Genomic DNA, 22,077 nt, shown 5'->3' on the forward strand with positions numbered 1-22,077 from the left:
CAAATCAAGTACATAGTAGTAGTTCTTGCTATTTTCATATTTCCAATTTGTTGTTTCAAAGGTAAACAATTTAACATTTCCATCAAAAAATATTGAGTACTCCTAGATGAACTAAAGGTGAAGAATAAAGATTTCCTTCCATCTCTAAGGTTGGAGAGCCCAAGTACTTTACAACTGCAGACCGAAGAAGAGGCCAGAGATGTGAAGTTAAGCTCTATGATGACACAGAGTCTTCTTTTGCCATGCTATGGTAATCTCTCACATATATTCCAAACTTAAATTACTGTTGTTATTACCAAGACAGAACATTTTAGTTTATCAAAAAGATGATGGATTTTATATCAGGAGAGGAGTTATGATAAGAAGAAATGGTATCTAAAAACCTAGACTTTGCTCCTGTCTGTCCAGTCGTTATAGTCCCTGCTGTGGGACCACCTTACAACGGTGTAGAATCGCGTAGATGGGCTCCACGATGATCATCTCTGTCACGGTGTTCTACAGCAAAGGGTGTTTGAGTAGGTCCCTGCGGGTGGTGCTCTGCGGGACTCCATGAGAGGGTGTGGAAAGGGAGCGGGAGACAAGCAGCCTCACAAGCAGGTTCTGAGGCAGTGGGGGGTGTCCTGGATGGACGGGGTCGCCAGCCCCCCATTAGGCACTAGTTTTTGGTAAATAGCATGGCTATTCACCAGTTTTCTTCTAATGTATTCAATTATGATCATTTCTTTTTAAAAAATTCAGCTGGGATAATGAATCTATTCTGCTTGCACAAAGCTGGATGCCACGAGAAACAGGTACCTTATTTTCATATTGTGTTCAACATTTGTCATGTTTTCATCCCCCCATGAAATAATTTTAAAACGACTTTTTCCCCAACCAGTAATATTTGCCTCAGATGTAAGAATAAGTTTTGACAAATTTCGGAACTGCATGACGGCGACTGTAATCTCAAAAACCATTATTACAACTAATCCAGGTAAAAAAGCTTTTTGAAAATGCTCATCCCTTTTGAAATGACTGTATTATTTATTCCAATATTTGGGCAGTTTATTAAAATGCAGTTTGGGTTTAGTTTGAATCAAAAGTGAAAAACTGCTTAAACAACATTTTTGTAAACTCGCGTTGAGACTCTTCGGTAACTTTCCTAAAGGGCTGTGAGGAACCAATGTTGAAAGTCTCATCCACCTTGAGATTTTTGAGAGATCAATGTTATAGCTCAGATAACCTAAATTATTGACTATTTAACAAATTAATTGAGTTTCCCTACTTTTGAATCACTGTTGCTGCTAGAGCACTTAGAACGGGGCTGTGGCGTCACTTCATAACTGCACTTTAAGTGCCTGAAGGGCCACCTGCGTGGGGCCACCCCCCAGTGCTTGTACTTACCTGCACGCCAGGCTGAGGTGGCCACTCCTGAGCCCTTGGAGGGGTCAGCTTCGGGCGGCCCCTCCTCAAATCGGGTACGGGCAGCTTCTGTGCGAAGCCAGGGGAGCATAGCGTGAGGAGTTGGAGGGGGTGGGCCAAGAAGGCTTCCAGGCTGCTCGCAGGGCTCGGGTCTCACGCTGTCTGAGAGCAGGGTGGGATCCTGAGCAGAGCGGCCACCTGGCTGACAGCATTCTAGAAGCAACCCTCGGGCTGCTTTGTTGTATGTTGATAGTGAGTGACACAGCCATGGTCTGTCCTCAACACTTAGTACGATAGTGCCCTGTACATGTCCTTTAGGCAGGAGGGGTGGTGGTGGGAATTTGGTTTATTTATTAAGCACCAACAATGGAAAATCTCCATCTTTTAAGGGTAAATTTTGTTCAGGAGGATTTCTAAACGACAGTTGGATTTGTCTGGTGAAATAGCTCATCAAGCTTGACATTATTCATTGCAGCTAAAATTCAATATTAAATTAATGAGACAGGTCTTCCAGGGTGATTTGGCTTTGAAACAGATGCAAAATAAAAATGTCTGTAGAAGAGAGGAGACAGTGCAGAGCGGGACGGGGTGAGGGTTAGAAATGAAAAAAATATTGTCTGTGGAATAGATGCTTTCTTTCTCAAGGAGACATATAGAAATCCTCATCGGGATGTGTGAATTTCAGCTTGATTGTTTAAATCAGCTTCTTCCTGCTTTCCTGGGCTGCACTTGCCACGTAGAAATTAAGAACCTCTAAATGGCTTCAGTTTTCACCCAGAGTGAAAACCAGGCTTCCCTATGACTTCTGGTTTTCTCTGCCTTCCCTGCAGAAATTCTGGGATAGGCTTTTTCCCAGCAGGGGGTCTTCACAGCAGTGCCCACCCCACCCTCCCTACCAGCTTCTGTCCCAAGAAGAGCTTATTGGTGTGGTTTCTGTGGCTTCCCTCCAGCAACTGCTCCCGTCTGATGAGGAGCCCTTTATCATTTCAAAACCATTCATTCATTCACTCATTAATTTACAAATGCTCGTTGCTTGTTGAGTGCCTTTTATTTACCGAGTACTGAGACAGCATAAATCCTTTCTGGCATACGGCAGTGGGTGACTGGATGGTGGTTGAACAGGTAGGAGGATGTCACCATCCTGGATACCGGAGATACAGGGAGGAAAAGGCAGAGCCCCTGCCCACAAGGAGTTCAGCAGCTCCCAGGCTCATGGGAGAACCGGAGGGCCGAAGGAGAAACACCGACATCTGCCACAGGAGTTGGGGTCCAAGAGGAAGTGCCAAGTCCTACAGTAGCCTCTGAGGCCGCTCGGTGCGTGCGGTCCCGCTCAGCCGTCGTCGGGGCAGTGGTGGAATGTTGAGTCAACAGGCTAAGGGGTGATGCAGTGCTGAAGAGCCCTTTTCCAGATCAAGTCCTTGCCTTCCAGCCCTCCGTCCAGTGGCTCCTGAGGATACCCACATCCTGATCTGAGGAGCAAGTCTTTAAAACTATCTTTTCTTTTAAAAATAACTTTTTTTCTGGTTAGAAAAGATATACTTATAAAAATCCTTTCATTCCTGGGTTTCGGCAGGAAAAAACAGCAACAAACAAACGAACAAAAACAACAACAACAAAAATCCAAAAAATACATGAAAGCATAGAAAGGAAAACAAAGCCCCTGTAATCTTACCTAGGCATAGTCATTTCCTTGCTAGACCTCTTTGCTAGTGTTTTTGTTTGTTTGTTTTTGAGGTACCAGGGCCAGGGATTGAACCCAGGACCTCAACTGTGGGAAACTCAACCACTGAGCTACACCAGCTTCTCTGAGTTGGTTTCTTCATTTGTTTGTTTGTTTTTTAGGAGGTACCAGGGATAGAACCCCGGACCTCATACATGGGAAGTAGGCACTCAACCATTTGAGCTATATCTGCTCCCCTGCTGGTGATTTTATATTCATAGGTATATATATGTAGATTTCCTTAATTAGAAAATGAGTTATTGTAGGATGCTCTTTTCACACCCTAACCCTAACCCTAGCCCTGTAATGGTGTGTGGTGGGCAATCCTTACGTTAATGAGGAGAGCTCCATGTCTCCATTTTTAGGGACTATATATATAGGACTCCATTTGATTACGTTTTTCTGTGTTTTCACTTTTTACCTTCAAAATAATTTTGGGTCATGCACAATGATTTTAAAAAGTAATCAGTTGCTTTTTCCTTGTTATGCATTTTTAATTTAAGTTACACAAGAAGCTAACATCCTACTGAGTTTTATAAGAGAAAATGCAGAAGCAATTGCTGTGGGTGATGAAATTGACAGTTACTTGAAAGAATCTGTAAATTGTAAGTGAAATTTTAAATATTATTTGAACTTGTAAAGGTCAAAATTTGGACCTATGAAGTTTTGTTTGATACAGTAAAAGATAGCAAATTCTTATTCTGCTGGTTATTTCTAGTTTTAAAAAGGCATTTTTAAACTTTGGGGGCTTATATAACCTTTGGCCAATCTGATGAAAGCTATGACCCTCTCCCCAGAGAAGTAGCGGCTCACACACAGAATTTTGCATAAAATGTCTTGTGTTCACGAAGCCCTGTAAGAGGCTCTACTTTAAAAGGTATGCTTTTTCTCCCATTCGTTGCCTATGGGAGATACATGGGAGGAGGGGGACAGAGTGACGTCTAAGCTTGCTCCCCAGTGACACGCTGTACAACCCAGTCTCCAAGAGCAAGTATTTCACCATCCTAGATGACACTAAATTCACTTCAAGAGGGCAACAGTCAATTTAACCGTGGGATAAAGTGTTTGGCAAGTTCATCGTATACCTTAATGAGTTCTTAACAAGAACTGTGTTACTGCTTCTGTGGAGGATATTTAACAAGTTTTACATCCATTGCAGTCACTGATGGAAAAGAATACTACTGGATCAAGATATAACTATCACCTTTTTGTCTCACAGAAGGACTAGCTTTAAGCCACATTATTTACCAGAGCTAAAATAAAGTAGTTATTGTTTTGAAAACTTTTTTTTTAAATGTTGGTTCGTTTGCAAATAATGACACTTCAGGAAGCATGGAAGGGTTCACCAAGCCATGAAGTAGGCTTACTACCAACTTACTTCAGTCCCTGACCAGTCATTCAACCAACAGGGACAAGAAAACAGTGGCCACTGCCTTCCTCTGGGCTACTCAAGGGTCACGCCAAAGTGATCACAAAAGTGGTATTCAAGGGCCCGTTTCTTTTTCTTGACTGTGGGAGCTTTTATAATTAAGTTTATTCAGATGCAACAATGACATGCCATTTCTTTTTTAAAAAATTATTATTACTGGTTGAAATTCACAGAACATAAAGCGACCTGTTTTAAAGTAGCATGTAATACAGTCGCATGATATTGCAACCACTATCTAGATCTAGTTCTGAAACGTTTTCATTGTTCCAAACCCTCAACCATTAGCAGTTTCTCCCATTCCTACCTTTCCTCAGCCCTGGCAACCACCAACTGGCTTTCTGTCTAACAGATTTACCTGTTCTGGATGTTTCTTTTACTTGGAATCATCCAATATATGTCCTGTTGTTTGTGGCTTTTTTCACTTAGCATAATATTTTCATGTTCATCCATGTTGCAGCATGCTTCCTCATTTAAAACCTTGGGTTGGGGAAACAGATGTAGCTCAAGTGATTGAGCTCCAGCTTACCACATGGGAGGTCCTGGGTTTGGTTCTCAGTGCCTCTTAAAGAAGACAAGCTGACACGATGGGCTGGAACAGTGAGCTGATGCAATAAGATAATGCAACAAAAGACACAAGGAGGAAAACACAATGAAAGACGCAATAAAGCAGGGAATGGAGGTGGCTCAAGTAATTAAGTACCTCCCTCTCACTTGGGAGGTCCCAGGTTCGGTTCCCAGTGCCTCCTAAAAGGAAGATTAGCACACGATGAACAGACACAGCAAATGCAAAACAACGAGGGGGTGGGGAGAAATAAATGCATTAATCTTTAAAAAATATAAAAATAAAAACTTGGGTTGATTTTTAAAAAAGATTTATTTATTTATTTCTCTCCCCTTTCCCCACCCCCCTGCCCCATTGTCTGCTCTGTGTCCATTTGCTGTGTGTTCTTCTGTGTCCACAGCAGCACCGGGAATCTGTGTCTCTTTTTGTTGCATCATCTTGCTGCGTTAGCGCTCTACGTGTGTGATGCCACTCCTGGGTGGGCTGCACATTTTTTGTGCGCAGGGGCTCTCCTTGTGGGGTGCACTCCTTGCAGGTGGTGCTCCCCTACATGGGGGACACCCCTCCATGGCACAGCACCCCTTTGCACATGGCAGGACTCCATGTGGGACAGCTTACCACACGGGTCAGGAGGTCCTGGGTTTGAACCCTGGACCTCCCATGTGGTGGCAGATACTCTATCAATTGAGACAAATCCGCTTCCATGGGTTGATTTTTTAACTGATGTTTAAGAGTTCTTTAGATATTCTGAATATTAGTCTTTTGTTTTATAAATTAACATCTCCCACTCTGGCTTGCCTTCATTCTCTTTTACTGTTAATCTTTTGATGATCAGAAATTCTTTATTTTAATGAAGACTAATTTCACCTTTTCCTTAATGTCCAGTGATTTCGCATCCATTTCTGTATGTTTTAAGGTATGGTATCCTAACATAACAAAATTTGTTCTCCTTTGAACTTTGTAGCTTTTCTACTAGTAGTTCTTAGTTCTTAGAATATGTACAGAACTTTAATAACTTTTTATTTTTAGTGACTACAATAGTTGATGTCTATACAGTTGAACAATTAAAGGAAAAAGCTTTGAAGAATGAAGGAAAAATGGATCCTTTTTATGGCATTCTTTATGCTTACATTTCAACACTGAACATTGATGATGAAACTGCAAAAGTAGCTCGAAATAGATGGTAAGTAGCCAAATTACTTTTAGCAAATTTTTGTAAGAATGAGAAACAATTATGACTAATGAACATGAAGCTCAATAAGCGAGACAGCTATTCTTTGACATGGTGAAGGGGCCTGTGGGGATCCCTGGGTTCTCGCCTGGTGCTGAGAGGCAGAGTCCACATCAAGGCGGACTGCACAAGGCAGAGTGCGTTCTTAAGCTGGTGCAGGCCAGGAGAGTAAATCTTAAATCTGCCTCCTCAACGAAGGAGGTGAGGGTTTTTACTAGGTTTAGACAAGGGGGCTTGGGACAGATGCTGTTGCCCGAGCCCACCTGCAAACTAGGTCTTGCAGAGTGGGCATCAGAGGAGGGAGGAGGCGCGAGCTCGTGGCCGCCGTCTCTGCCCACGTTAAATGCGCTCCTTAGAGCGTCCTTGGCCTCAGGTTTCTCAGTCTGTTGCGTGTTTTATTAGGTTAGATAAGGGGGAGATGAAAAACAGGAGCTTGTTAGCATCGAAAAATAGGGATTTGCCAAGGAGTGGAAAACAGGAACTTACTCTGTGACTAAGGACAGTTTCCATTAACAGGTAACAATGTCTAGCTGCATGCTGCACGTTACAGGCATGAGGTTACCTGGCTTAAACTAAACTGTCATTCATCAGTTAAATTTAAAATTCAGGCTGCAGTGTAGCCTATATCACCTGGCTGCCTTTGGTCCATTTCACAGTAGTTACGTATTTCAGTGGATGTGTAAGCAGCCCACACTGGAAAGTTCCCACAGCCAACCACTGAGAGTCCAAGTATAATTTACTCTATTTCTGTAATCCTAAGAAGTAAAGATGTAAGACTAACAGAAACTTAGATTACAGGATGTCACCTTACAACTCAGAAGAAAATTATTTTACTTGTCATATCCAATAGTAATGTCACAATAGCATTTAAGAAAATCATTTTCAGCTGCATGAAGACTATGATTTCCAACATCTTGGTAAAATATTGTATATACTTCATAGAAAAGGAAACTCTAGGAAGTTTAATAATCTTACCTAAAAGATGCTTGGTGAGAAATGTCTAAAATGTTATTATGAAATTCTCCCTATGGAATTTTTTAATTGAAAATTTTATTGATAATTATAGATTCATGTGTAGTTGTAAGAAATAGTAGTGAGATTCTTTGTGCCCTTTGCCCAGTTTCCCCCCCAAAAGTAACATTTGGAAAAGTATAGGGTAATAGCACATCCCGGATATTGACATTTCTGCCATCTGCTGGTCTTTTCCTTGGTGTCCCGGTTTTACCTGTACTCCTGCATGGGTGTATATGCAGTTCCGTACCGTTTTATCACCTGCGTGCATTCATGTATTCACCACAGTCAAGATACTGATCTATGGACTTTTAAAGCATTTTATGATGAGTATTAAATGAATGTAGATGCTGCTGTGTAGCACATGTATTTTTTAAGGCTAACTACTTTTCATCGTCTCCTTTAATTTTTCCTACATCTTTCTTATCGATATGTGAGGGAAAGCATCTAAAATTTGCTAAAAACTGACCCAGTGGCTAGGCAAGAAACCACACTCTTGAGCTTACTCCCTCAGTTTGAGAAATTTGGATTCATGTTCCTGTGCAAGTTGACTGAAGTAAGGCCTGCTTCAGAAATGTGGAGGAGCCCAACATTACACCCAGAGAGGGGGCGCCTTCTGAGCAGGGCTAAGAGCCTGTGCTCAGGCGGAGCAGAGGCACCGCCGGCCAGAGTCCTGGGGTCCAGGAGGGACAAGACCCCGGGACGGGGAGACACACTGGGCACATTGGGCACATCTGCCAGGACAAAGCCTAGGCCGTGGGCGCTGGAAGGAGCTCTGACGTCTAAGTTCTGCAGCTGCTGGGAGAGGGTAGGAGGAAGGGGCGAGGGCAGGGAACAGAGGGGAGCAGACGGGAGGGGAGGAGGCAGGTCAGGCAAGGACTGGCTGGCTTGTGCAGGTTCATCCCAGAGAGGGGCTCTGCCTTGTCATGCCCCTGCCATGGCCTGTGCCCTGACCCTTGTGGCGCTGTATGTCGGTGCCCACCCCCCACCCCCCGTGCCAACCCCGAGGCCCTGAAGCGAATCCTGCGGCTGCAGAGCAAGCTGGTTTGCAGTGGCCGTCACCATGTTTTATTTTCCTTGTTTCTTTTTAGCTCAGGCTGTGGTTATCTTGTAAACGAAACATCCAACACCTGCACAACTTGCAACAAAGTTTCTCTGGAACTGAAGCCTGCTGCGCTCAGCTTTGACCTGCTGATTGACCTTACTGATCACACCGGCACCCTCTCCTCCTGTAGTCTCGCGGGAAGCATTGCTGAGGAGACTTTGGGCTGCACGGTAAATAGCAAAAGGAGAAAATGGGTAGAAATATTTCCAAGTTGATTTCTCTTCTCCAAATCATAGGTTATTTTTGAGAACATTTAGTAGAAATTAATTCACTCGTAAAGAGGTCTGGGGGAAAAACAATTTTGATGTAAACACATTGCCTTATCTAAACAAATAGTCATATTGTATTTTTAAATTATAGAAAATACTGATGGAACGATGACTGAGGGCTTTAACCAAAGTGGAGGAATAAACATGACATTTTATATAGTCAAGTAGCAACGAGTAAAACAGCATATGGAGACTTGGATCAATCATGGGGGGCTCTCTAGGGAGGGGGGTTGGTACCATTTCACCTACCCAGCTGTATAGAACCCACCATGAGTTTTCTTCCTGGTCTGTGGCTGGATAAGAAGCAGCAGATAATGCATTAAAGCAGATACTTTCCTGAAAAAAAAAAAAGCAGCAGATACGTAGAGATTCACAGATTAAAACCAGCTCATGACGTTTACCAGCTTTTCTTGCCTTATCTTCTTTATCAAGAGAATTGACCTGTAATCACTGTGAATAAAATTCCAATTTGTGAGCAATTTAAGTTTTACATTGTTATCAAAATGAGTTATCTATACTTCTGCCAGAACATTTGTTTAAGCGTTTTATTATTACTTTTTTTTAACCAGGTAAATGAATTTCTTGCAATGACAGATGAACAGAAAACCTCATTAAAGTGGCAATTCCTTCTGGAAAGAAGCAAAATATATGTAAAAGTGAGTGTATTCAGAAACTAAGACAATCCTAGGATAGGTACCTAATAAGTTAGGAAAATTATTTTTAATTGTGCCCAATTCCTAGATGTGCAGAAGGATTCAGCTACATCCACAAGGGGAGAACCAGGCTTTCCCCTCCAGGAAAAAGGAGTTCTAGATGGACAAGCGAGGAGTCCTCTGCGCTCCAGAGGGTGTCAAAGCGCAGTCCTCTGCCTGCGTTCTGGGGCGGGATCCCGTATGCCCCCTCCTCAGCCCTGCGACCCTGGCACGTTAACCCTCCCCGCCAGGCTTCCTGATTTCAGGTCTCTTTTACACTCTTGAAAGTTATTGGGTCTTTGTTTATATAAGTTATAGCTATCAATATCCACTGTATTAATGTGAAATTTTTAAAACACAAGAATCCCTAAGCTACCCATTCCATGTGTGGTCAGAGCAGTGCTCTTGCCACATGTCTCATCGTCTCTGGAAAATGGAGCGTAAAAAAGGCACATGACATCCTGGTATTATGGAGATGGTTTTGGTCGCACGAATACCTTGAGAGAGTCTTGGAGAATTGCTGTGTCCATTCCATCTCAGCCCTGTAAGCAGGTTTTCCCACTGTTAGTGGTTTCCTTCCTTTCTCATCAGAATAGGTTGCAGCTGGGGAGTGATGGCCTCACCAGTATTTCTAGAACTTCCATGTGAGGCCTCTTCATTACGGGGCAGGAGGGGGGACAATTGCAGTCATATACTGCATCTCTTCCACCGTTAACTATATATTGTTTATTCCCAAACCAGAGCATCCTCAGCTCCTTGGCCAGCTACATGTTTCCCCCCGAAACTGGAGGTTCCTGCTGCTAATCAGTTTGATCAATTTAGTTAAATTCATGGCAACTTATAGTTTCCCAAACTTTATTGAAATGCAACTCCCAGCTTCCCTCAAGTAAAAAGGTAGTGGACCTTTCCAAAGAATATGTTAAAAAGATATTTAGGGAAATGGATGTGGCTCAACCAATTGGGCTCCTGTCTACCATATAGGAGGTCCAGGGTTTGATGCCCAGGGCCTCCTGGTGAGGGCAAGCTGGTCCATGCAGAGTGCCAGCCCATACAGGAGTGCCACCCTGCATGGGAATGCTGCCCCATACAAGAAAGCCACCCCGCACAGAGTGCCGGCTGACGTGGAGAGCTGGTGCATCAAGATGACGCAACAAGAGACACAGAGGAGAGATAATAAGAAGACGTAGCACAACAGGGGGTTGAGGTGGCACAAGAGAGTAATCGCCTCTCTCCCACTCTGGAAAGTCCCAGGATCGGTTCTCAGAGCTGCCTAATGAAAATATAAGCAGACACAGAAGAACACATAGCAAATGGACACAGAGAGCAGACAACAGGGTGGGGGGAGAGAAAAAAATAAAAATAAATCTTAAAAAATATATATATATATATATTTAAGGGCTGTCCATGTGCCAGCTGGGCCCTGAGGCTCAATTGAGTTGCAACACCTACTCTCCAGTTCATTGGACTCACCCAGGACAACTAACAAGAAGCTGATGATGGACAACGACCATACCAAAGAACCAAGAGAGTGCAACTGCAAGCAAGAGAGTCTCATCAATCAGCCGTGTGGGACGAAGCCCTCTCTCAATTAGAGGTGGAGTTGGCATCACCATCTAAGAATCCTCAGTCATTGGGAATGACCTATGGACTAGAGTGGACTTATTGGTAGTCTACTATTAGACTTACTGTGATTCTAGCAATGGAAGAACTTATATCATTGATGTGGAGGCTGTGGCCACTGGAGGTTCTGAGGTCAGGGAGAGGGAAAACAGATGTAATACAGGGGCAGTTTTGGGACTTGGGAATTGTCCTGAATGACATTGCAACTACAGATATAGGCCGCTTTTTATCTTGCTCATTGGAACCTAGTTTGTTCCAGGTTTCTGGGTTATTCTTTCTGTCCCAACTGACATCTAGATTGCGCATTGCCAGATGCAAGACACACAGTGCTGCTCCAGTAGCTCCAGTTCCAATAAATACAAAGAGGGGCATCAAGCTCAGGTGCTTCTTGGCCTGCCCGACAATCCAGGGGAACATGTTTGCAGCAGAGGCCTTGAGAAAGAACTAAGTTTCAAGGCCCAGGAATTAGCAATCTCTGCCTCGTGATACATCTTAACCTCTAGCAGTGTGACGTAATCTGTCAGATTACAAGGATATGAAAATACAAATAGTAATTATGAATGATAATGTCTGTTTTTTTAAACAATTTACAAAGCACTTCCACCAACATTTTATTTAGTATGTACTGAGAGCAGGGAAGGAGAGAAAGAATGTTGGCTGAAGTCCTATCTCAGCTGTGAGGGGCAGCAAGTGGCAACAATTCTTGGCCCCATTTTCCTTATATGTTTGTCCTACTCCCCTTCTAATGAAACCTTTCAACAAATCCTGTGATCCCCCAAAACTGAAGAGTTGCTAGTGCCTGGGAGACCTCTCTCCTTCAGAGTTGTAGGATCAGGGAACTTTAGAGGCCTGGATGACATCGCAAGAACAGATACAGGCCCTTATATATCTTGCCATAACCTACGGAATTGTGCGGGAGAGAGTGTGAACTACAATATAAACTATAATCCATGCTTAGTGGCAATGCTCCAAAATGTTTTCATCAATTGCAGTGAATGTACCACACTAAATTTGTTACAAGAAAGAAAAAAAAAGAAAAACTAGTTACCAGAGAAATCTAGAAAAAAGATATTTAGGTAGGATTTAACAGAGATCTTAAGCAGGTATAAAATGATCATACTGGGAAGTGGATTTGATTCAACGGATAGAGCATCCGCCTACCACACGGGAGGTCCAGGGTTCAAACCAAAGGCCTCCTGACTTGTGTGATGAGCTGGCCCACGCGCAGTGCTGATGCGCACAAGGAGTGCCATGCCATGCCATGCTGGGGTGTCCGCCGCGTAGGGGAGCCCCACGCGCAAGGAATGCACCCCGTAAGGAGAGCCGCCCAGTGTGAAAAAAGCGCAGCCTGCCCAGGAGTGATGCCGCACACACAGAGAGCTGACGCAGCAAGATGATGCAACAAAAAGAGACACAGATTCCCCGTGTAGCTGACAAGAATACAAGCGGACACAGAAGAACATACAGCAAATGGACACAGAAAGCAGACAACTGGGGGGGGGGCAGGTGGGAAGGGGAGAGAAATAAATAAATAATAAATCTTAAAAAAAAGATAATACTGCATCACAAAATGTAATAAAGGTCATGGGAATCAAACATAATATCAATTGTCATAATCAGTTAAAATACCATGTGTGGCAGTTTGATATAATTGATGAATTCCAAAAAGAAATATTGGATTATACTTGTAATCTGGTCTGTACCTGGGCATGATTAAGTTATGATTAGGGAGTTGTGTCCCCACCCCATGGTGGGTTGGGATTCACAGATAAAAGGCAGGGCCAAGAACAGAGTTGGGGATTTCTGATGTTAGAGTTTGATGCTGGAAACCCGGGAAGTCAGCACCCAGAGGAAAGAGAAGCCAGCTCCACAAAGGAAGGAAACTTGAAGCCAGAGTAAAGCAATCCCCAGGAACATAGGAACCCAGGAAGCCTGAACCCTTGCAGACGTCGGCAGCCATCTTGCTCCAAACAGACTTTGGTGAGGGAAGGAACTTATGCTTTATGGCCTGGTGTCTGTAAGCTCCTACCCCAAATAAATACCCTTTATAATGCCCAGCAGATTTCTGGTATTTTGCATCAGCACCCCTTTGGCTGACTAATACACCATATGTAATTTATAAAGAACTTATTTTGCTTTAATATGTTAAAACAGTATAATTATATATATTGAACATTTTATAATATATTTAGTACATTTTAATTAAAAGGCAATTACAAGTAATGGCTACTTGGGAAGTGGCTGTGGCTCTATCAGTTGGGCTCCCGTCTACCATAGGGGACGCCCTGGGTTGGTGTCCCGGGTCCTCCTTGTGAAAGGCAGGCTCCCGCGCACGCTGAGGAGTGCCACTTGGCCAGCAGACGCGGTGGAGCGCCAACTCAGCAAGGTGACACAACAAAGTTGGAGACAAGCAAAAATGCAGAAGAGTGTGCAGCAAATAGCATGCAAAAAGCCATGGGGGGGGGGGAGGGGGCTCGGAGGTTAAAAAAAAAAGTAACAGCTACTTAAAATGGTTCAACTGTGAGATTTCCAAGGATATTAATTTTAATGTTTTAAAACACATGGTGATATTATTACAGACCTTTTAAATCTGATATTAGTGTTCAAAGAAAATTTCTTAAAAGGGTAAAAAATCATGACTCATAGAAAAATAAAATTAACACATATCCAAGATTTAATTGAACTCATCGACTGAGGGAAGCAGTAGGATCTAAAAGACACAGGCAGGCCTCCTGAGATGTTGGGTTGAGTTTGCCCCTTCTGCAAGAAAGAATCTCCTGCGTCTTCACCCAAACAACTCATTTGTGTATCTGTGAGCAGGAATCACATGAGTTGCCACCAGTTTTCTGCCACCCACTCTTGTTACTCAGGTCAGCCAGGGCAATGGAAGGCGCAGGCCAGGGGTCCAGTGAGCAGAAGGTGAAAGCTGTGCCAGAAGGGCATGTGCCATGAGGGAGCCTGTCGTCCTCACTGTCCGTTCCAAAGCCTTTCACAGTATTTTCAGACTGAAAATATTCAGACCATTCCTCTTAGTCTTTGAAATTAAAATATCCAGCTGCTGGGAAATGGACTTGGCCCAGTGGTTAGGGCGTCCGTCTACCACATGGGAGGTCCGCGGTTCAAACCCCCCGCCTCCTTGACCCATGTGGAGCTGGCCCATGCACAGTGCTGATGCGCGCAAGGAGTGCCGCCCCACGCAGGGGTGTCCCCCGCATAGGGGAGCCCCATGTGCAAGGAGTGCACCTGTAAGGAGAGCCGCCCAGCGTGAAAGAAAGTGCAGCCTGCCCAAGAATGGCGCCGCCCACACTTCCCCTGCTGCTGAGGACAACAGAAGCAGACAAAGAAACAAGACAACAAGACGCAGCAAATAGACACAGAGAACAGACAACCAGGGTAGGGAGGGGAATTAAATAAATAAATAATCTTAAAAAAAGAAAAAAATATCCAGCTGCTGTGACTTTTCAGTACATATTAAATAAAATGTTAGTGGAAGTGCTTTGTAAATTGTTTTTAAAAAGAGACATTATCATTCATAATTATTAATATTTGTATTTTCATATCCTTGTAATCTGACAGATTACGTCACACTGCTAGAGGTTAAGATGTATCACGAGGCAGAGATTGCTAATTCCTGGGCCTTGAAACTTAGTTCTTTCTCAAGGCCTCTGCTGCAAACATGTTCCCCTGGATTGTCGGGCAGGCCAAGAAGCACCTGAGCTTGATGCCCCTCTTTGTATTTATTGGAACTGGAGCTACTGGAGCAGCACTGTGTGTCTTGCATCTGGCAATGCGCAATCTAGATGTCAGTTGGGACAGAAAGAATAACCCAGAAACCTGGAACAAACTGGGTCCCAATGAGCAATACAAATTCTACTCAGTGAATGTGGATTACAGAAAACTGAAGAAAGAAGGCCCAGACTTCTAAATGAAATGTTTCCTTTAAAGCCGCTTACCATGAAGGTCTTCCAGAAACTGTCCGTATAATTTTCCAGTTAACCTGGAAATATTTCCCTTCTAAATACACGAAATCATGTTGGGTGTATCATGTTGGGGTTCATACTGATTAATAAATATTTGAAATTTGAGGGAAAAAAAAAAGATGTACCACAATATGGGAATCTGTACAAACATTAACCCTTTTTCATTCATTTGATTTGTAATCCCAACTCTTCTACTTGAGAAATATGTCATAAAAAACATAGATTTTTACAAAATCACTGTCAGAAGCCAGACGTAGAACTTCTCTATTGTACTTTGCCTGACACTGGAGCTCTTTCCATTGTCTTACAATTTTTTTTTTTTTGTACTTGATTATCCCTTGCTTGTCTTACAACTTCTAATTTAGATTTATGTTAACATCTGTAAATGAAACTTTTCATCGCAGTTCTCCATTCATGACATTGGTTTTCAACTTTATATACAAGGTGATTTTTAAAACCAAACCTCTCTCTTTTTTGTTCTACAGTTAGTTTTATCACGCAGAGCAAGGGGTGGACTGAGAATCAGCGTGCTGTCATGTAAGCTGGCAGATCCTATTGAGGCAAGTAGGAGCTTGTCCAGGCAAGAAAATATTTGAAACCATCCATCATTGTAAACTATGAAAAGTAGGAGTTTTAACTTTCTTTGAAGTGGAATATTAGTTCGAAAATTATGATTCAAATTATATTTTGTTCAAACGTGGTAGAAATGTTTCTGTAAATTGTTATGATGTTCCCTCTGAAAATGGTTTGGGGAAAAGTCTGGTCTCTGACTCATGGCTTGTGAGCCCTTTTCTGCGGGCTTCGCCTCATCTTTTCCCAATTGGAAGCTATTCATATGAATTAATAAACAGGGTGAATGTTCCCCATGGACAGAAGTGAATGTTTTCTGTTCTCAGCCATTTCATTCTTATCTTCCTGGAGAAAGTCCCTGGGGAAGTGTGGGACTGACTGCTCTGAACACCAAAGGGCTTTTCCAAATCGCCCCCACCCGGCAGACAGGTGGGAGCCGCCCAGTGTTTTTAAGGGCGTGCTGACTCAGGACTCGGCAGGGTGGGGACCCGCTTCAGAAGCTGGCGGAGCCACGCCCTCACCTCAGGAGCTCTGAAGGGGGAGGCCCGCTGAGGATTGGGGCAGGAGCCTCCCTTCCCGCTGTGGGTTCTTGACAGCAGCCCAGGGGTGCTGCCCAGCTCCGTGCCACCCCTAGTCACTGGCTCTGGCCAGAGATGCCGCCCGTGAAGACCCAGCACTAAGGCCCACACCCACCCCCAGTGCAAGGTATCGCCAGCGTATGCCAGGCCTGGCACTTCTGAAGGTACACATCATCCATCACAGGACTGAAGGGGAATAAAAAGGAAAAAGTAAGTATAGCAACTTTTACAAGCCTAGCGTTGGGAGACATAACTTAAAGGTCAGGCAGGAATGGTTTCTCTGGCTCTTACAGTATGCAGCCACTGGGGAGGGTTGCAGGTTGACCACTGCTATATCCAAATCCTGGTAATAAATGAGGTAACGTGGGACACCCCTGGTTGTGCAAATAGCAAATGGGCCCAATGAAGAGGAGGAATGGGTTTTTTAAGCAAGGTGAAATTGGGAAGGTGGGTGGGGGAGAAAGGACGGGAGATGCGTGGATGGGGAAAGGTCACACAGGGGAGGAAAGAGCAGGGAGGGCGTCCCGCCGTCCAGTTCACGCACACCCTTGGCTAAGCGTGCCCTCCCCTCGTCCCATGTCAAGAGCGCAGGAGATGGGGAAGGATGCCCAGACGTGGATGGCAGAGTGGCAGGGCCAGGCCCCTGGGGCCCGGACTTCTTGCAAGGCCCTATGTGCTAGCAGGGTCCAGAGCACCAAGGCCTGGACCAAGGGAGCTGCGCACAGCTCTTTGGGCCCGGAGCAGTCCCTGGGCCTCAGCGGCTCTGGCAGCCTCCCCGTCGGCTTCACTTGCATGCGTGGGCACAGCGCGCGTCCTCACTGCAGGCCCATGGCCAGGAGCCAGTGCGGCCAGCCCAGGTCTGTGGGGCCAGCATGGCCAGCAGAGGGCTCTGGATTCCTTCCTCGCTGCCTCCGCGGACTTGTCTCCCAGGCAGCCAGCACGGAACTGGGAAACTGCTCGTCCCTTTCACAGAAGGGACGTCTAGTGTCATACAAATCTGCAGGGCTAGGCATCAAGCCCAACTGAGAAGGTGCCCCACAGGGCTTCCCTTGCACATTTACGAAATAAAGGTTGCAAATGGGTGGATATCTAAAATTTGGCTGTAGATTAGCCAGTCACTCAAACCAGTAAAAGAGATGGGCCTCCCAGCAGCTTGCAGTAAATAACCACCTGCATGTCTGGACTCACCTTGGCTCTGCTACTCCCCAGGGCTTCTCTGTCCTGGTTTTATCAGCTTTTGACCTCCCCGTTTTTTATATATATATATAGTTTTGGCGGTTATCTGATTTTTCTAATTTATGAGTTCATTTCAATAAAATGTTTCTTTGGCAAATGTGTTGGTTCAACACTGTGCATGGCCGAAACACAATATATATTTGGCCAACATAACTTACCTTGAGGAACCCTGGGGTTGTTTTTGCTTTTTAAATATTTTTTATTATAAAGTTCTACATGTTTATTGTAGGAAAATTAGGAAATAATAGATAACAGGAAAGGAAACCCCATAATCCCCCTCCCATATTTTTGCATGTCTTTCTTGACTGTCTACCTACCTGTGGCAAAACACATAATTCATAATATAGGCTACACTGTAATCTGTGTTTACATTTAATAATTTATATGAATGTTTTGTCATTAAATATTCTATATAATCTTAATAGCTGCTTATCACTCCAGTATATGCCTATATAGGATAGTGAACTTAATCAATCCAATACCATTGGACATTTGGGATGCTTTGCATTTTTTGCTGTCGTAAACAGCTGTGGCTAAATCTTCATCTATTTTTTATTTGTTCCTTGGGATACATTTCTAGCACTAAGTTGCTATGATAATATTAATAGCTAACATTACCGAGAGCTTCTTATATGAGTCTTTGTAAAAAAGCACTTATCTCATGCCATCATACTGGTGCTGTTATTCTGCTAATTTTACAGATTGAGTCTGAAGTACAGTGTTTATGCCCAAAGCCATACAGCTATTGGAGACTCAAGACTTGAATCTGGTCAGTCTATTTTCAGAGCCTCTTCTTTGCTATGTCAAAGTAGGAGCATTTGTGAGGCTTTTGATCATTGACAAGTTGCCTCTAGATAGGTTTTTAACAATCTCTTTACACAACTACTGGCAGTGCACTAGTTTCCAGTTACTTGAATTGTGGTCCACTGGAGTTACAGTAGTTTACCCGTCTTACCCAGTCTGCTGCCTGAATCTCATCTGAGGGCTAATGAGGTACGTGCTCTTGTCTAATCCACTGCCTTCCTCACTCAGCATTCCCTTCAAAGAACTTTATATGAAATCAACTGTTCGTAAGAACCTTGATCTGAACTTTCCAAGGAAAATCATTCATCCTACTTATTGTCTCCTTGGGAGATGTCAAGGGGCAAAGGGAAAAAGAGTAAGGAGGGATGTAGAAATTGGTCACAGACATTGAGTGATTTCTGGGTACTCAGCCCTGTGATAGATTCAGAAACACAGAAGGGAGGACAGTGACAAACACAGCAAAAGTTAACAATGGCTGAATTTGGTGAAGGTTCTGTAGGATTCATTGTACTAAGCTTTCAGTTTTTAATTTTTTTCAAATTAAAAGGTGGGAAAAAACATATCTTCTTGGTGACAGAATTACTGGCGATTTTCACAAAGGAATTGTGGGAATTGGGCCATCTAGAGTTTGATGCTTGCAGCCAAGGACTTTGTGTGCTGCACCCACAATGCTGATGTCAGGAGTTTGTGGCAGAATAAACACCTGCTCTGGGCAAAGCTGGCGCCGCCCCTCTGGTGCTCCCTGACCCCAGGGCAGCGTTCACGCTCTGCACACTCCGGGTGCAGGCTGGTGCCTCCCAGGCAGGCAGGGACATGTGGACCTTGCGCCTGCCTTCTCCCCTTAGCGTGCTTTAATAAACCAACTGGCTAGGCTTATCTCCAGTGGACCGAGCACCTGCTCATGGAGACAAACACACATTCCCCATGAGCAGGCCCTGTGACCTGAAATGTGCTGATTCTACTAGTAAGCAGAAACAGCTCATATCCCAAGGTGGGACTGACCACAGAGTCCTGAGAATAACACAGAGTGAAAAAACAGAAACATGCCGAACAACATGGAAAGATATTCACAATACAGTGAAAAAAGTTTAGGAAACAGTACATAGTATAAGCAAAATCTGTTTTAAAAAGTATAGCTATACCCATGAATTTGGAAGGATGGACATAAAATGGTTAATCTGGATACCTCTGGGCGGATGAAATTTTGGGGGTTTTCTTTTTGCTTATCAGTTTTTTTTTACTCTTCTGTAATGAACATGTATTATTTAGGCAATTAAAAAGAGAAACTTCATCAGAAGACAAGAGAAGTTAAACTAGCATGGCATTTAATAGGCAAATCCGTAACTTAGATTTTGAAAACAGGGCCACATAATACCAAAATGTTTGAATCTTCTTATATGTCTACTTAGAAGATTCAACCTGCACTGTATTCAAGACTTCAGGGTCTGCTCTCAAGACAGCGGGTCTCATCTTGGCCCTGCCACTGGGCTGAGGCTGCTTTAACTTCTAAATCCACATCCTCATCTGTAAAATGGTAGTAACAATACCAACCTCCCTCATAGCTTTGCTGAGGGTTAAATAAAAAGCAGAAAGCTCTTGGTTGTATCCAGCAGTACGAAGTGCTAAATATTTGTTAGTCAATCTAAATTAGATATGCTGTGTTTACACTGACATCAGGAGCCCCCGTGAAGTCTAAAGGCTCCAGCAGCCACTCTAATAGCTACGCTGTGCACCTGCCTTAGCTTTTTGTCAGAAGCAGCACTCGAAGGCCATTCAGCTTCCCTGAAGTCTCCTCATGACTGCCTGTTACTGGTTCAACACAGTGCAAAGGAGCCAGCGTCCTCCTCACTACTATTAAGGGAGAAAAGTACACTTTAAGGCCACACAGAAGATAGCACCTTTATTTGGAAAACAATTTCAAAATGATCTTTCCAGACTCTGAATCTATGACACCCTGAGTAAACAGGTGAAGTCTTTTGAATTGCTTACTTATTAAATAGAATTTTAAGGTAACTGATTATCTGGAATAGTGATTTTCCAAATTTCCCTGGAATCACTTGGAGTGCAGTATAAATGCACCTACCTTGGCTATTACCACAATTGCTTAAGTGGGTCTGGGATGGGCCAGTAAGCTTGGAAATTTTTATTTTTACAAATACCTCTAGAGGATTATCATTATCAAGGAAATTTGGAAAATACATATTTGGAACATGATTTCCATGTTCCTCTGCAGATTTCAAGTCCTGACCTACTGAAAGCCCAGACTGACCCATTAAAAAGTCTTATCCAGGGACGTGGATGTGGCTCAAGCAGTTGGGCATCCATCCGCCTACCACATGGGAGGTACTGGGTTCGGTTCTGCTGCCTCCTAAAAAAAACAAATGACATAACAGTGAGCTGGCACGGCAAGCAGACGCAACATGACGCAATGAAGAGACACAATGAGGAAACACAATGAGAGACAAAACAAGCCAGGAGTGGAAGTGGCTCAAGTGAATGGGCACCTCCCTCCCACATGGGAGGTCTGGGTTCAGTCCCCATGCCTCCTAAAAAGGTGAGCAGACACAGAGAGCAGACAGCACAAACACGAGGGAAGGGAGAAATAAATCTTAAAAAAAAAAAAAAAAGTCATATCCAGTACAACTTTAGAAACAGAAACTACCATCAGTCTTCTGGACATTTGGTTTAATAATCCTTTATTAAGCTAAATGCCCATTCGATCCTTTAATCTGGTGGTTTTCTAGAAGACACTTTTTTGGTTCCATACTGGCCTCACAGATCTATATCAGGTTGAGTGGGTGTTTTTTTTACAGCCATTTTACCGAGACTTAACCACATACCACACAAGGCACCCAAAGTGTGCAACCAGTGGTTTTTGGTATAATCACAGTTGTGCAATTATCACCGCTATCAATTTTAGAACATTTACATCAAGTCTTTCTTGAAGGGTCCCTCTTCCTGAGTTGAGTCACAGTGATCTGATCAAATCATTTTTTGACTTCTCACTGAAGGCTTTTAACATTTAATAACCTTTTCCTGCTTCCGTCTTGCTCACTTCTCTCCAGAGACTTGTTAAGAAGTTGGGATGCTTTTTACAGTCTCAGTCCTGCGGCCTTTCCACCTTGAATGTCATACTGATAACCCCGTGTATGCCAGCCTCGATCTCATCGTTTTCTTTAACAGGACCGACGCCCTTCGGCGTCCCGGTCAAGATAATATCTCCTTCTTCCAAGGTCATTATCCTAGAAACGTAGCTGATGATGTAGGGGATGGAAAAAATCATGGAGGACGTCTCACCCTCCTGCCGGAGCTCGCCATTGACCTTGAGCCAGAGCTTGAGGTTGTGCGGGTCGGGGATCTTCTCTTTGGGCACGAAGGCGCTGACGGGGCAGGAGGCCGTGAAGCCCTTGGCCAGGGTCCAGGGCAGCCCTTTCTTCTTGCACTCGCTCTGCACGTCTCGCGCGGTCATGTCCAGGCACAGGGCATAGCCGGCCACGTAGTCCAGCGCCGCGGCCTCGGGGACGGCGCAGCTGCGCGCGCCCATCACCACGCCGAGCTCCAGCTCGTGGTGCACGCAGCGGCTGTGCGGGGGCAGGAGGACGGGCGCGCCCTCGGGGACGTAGGCGGTGGATGGCTTCAGGAAGAGCACCGGCTCGCTCGGCGCCGCGCTGCGCAGCTCCCGGACGTGGTCCGCGTAGTTCCTCCCCACGCACACGATGTTCTTCCCCCACTCCCAGAAGCGGGACAGCTCCCTGCCAGCCGCCATGCTGCTCGCGGGCCGCGGGCTGGGGTCACGTGGGCGCTGCGGGCCGCCGGGCGCCTACGGCGTCCCTGCAGAGACAAACTACCCCGAACGCCGTTCCGCAGGC

General features: G+C 44.3%; 2 protein-coding genes across 2 annotated transcripts in view; one reads left to right on the plus strand and one right to left on the minus strand.

Annotated features, from left to right (window-relative positions):
* Nucleotides 1-15,887, plus strand: part of MEIOB (meiosis specific with OB-fold) — a 31,019-nt gene extending 15,132 nt beyond the window's left edge. Inside the window, exons 7-14 of the mRNA XM_058286656.2 lie at nt 150-250; nt 739-791; nt 878-973; nt 3,625-3,726; nt 6,142-6,295; nt 8,446-8,629; nt 9,298-9,384; nt 15,506-15,887. Coding sequence (XP_058142639.1) covers nt 150-250; nt 739-791; nt 878-973; nt 3,625-3,726; nt 6,142-6,295; nt 8,446-8,629; nt 9,298-9,384; nt 15,506-15,616 — 888 coding nt within the window. The 3' untranslated portion in view covers nt 15,617-15,887. The remainder of the gene's footprint in view (nt 1-149; nt 251-738; nt 792-877; nt 974-3,624; nt 3,727-6,141; nt 6,296-8,445; nt 8,630-9,297; nt 9,385-15,505) is intronic.
* A 5,000-nt stretch (nt 15,888-20,887) lies between these two features.
* On the minus strand, nt 20,888-22,022 carry FAHD1 (fumarylacetoacetate hydrolase domain containing 1). The gene has a single exon (XM_071211449.1). The coding sequence runs from the start codon at nt 21,972-21,974 to the stop codon at nt 21,309-21,311; it is 666 nt and encodes a 221-aa protein (XP_071067550.1). The 5' UTR covers nt 21,975-22,022; the 3' UTR covers nt 20,888-21,308.
* Between the last annotated feature and the right edge of the window lie 55 nt (nt 22,023-22,077).

Source organism: Dasypus novemcinctus, chromosome 23 (assembly GCF_030445035.2).
Source record: "Dasypus novemcinctus isolate mDasNov1 chromosome 23, mDasNov1.1.hap2, whole genome shotgun sequence".
NCBI lineage: Eukaryota > Metazoa > Chordata > Mammalia > Cingulata > Dasypodidae > Dasypus > Dasypus novemcinctus.

What these genes read in the sequence shown, in the direction of transcription:
- FAHD1 (XM_071211449.1), bottom strand. Translation starts at nt 21,974, where the DNA reads ATGGCGGCTGGCAGGGAGCTGTCCCGCTTCTGGGAGTGGGGGAAGAAC.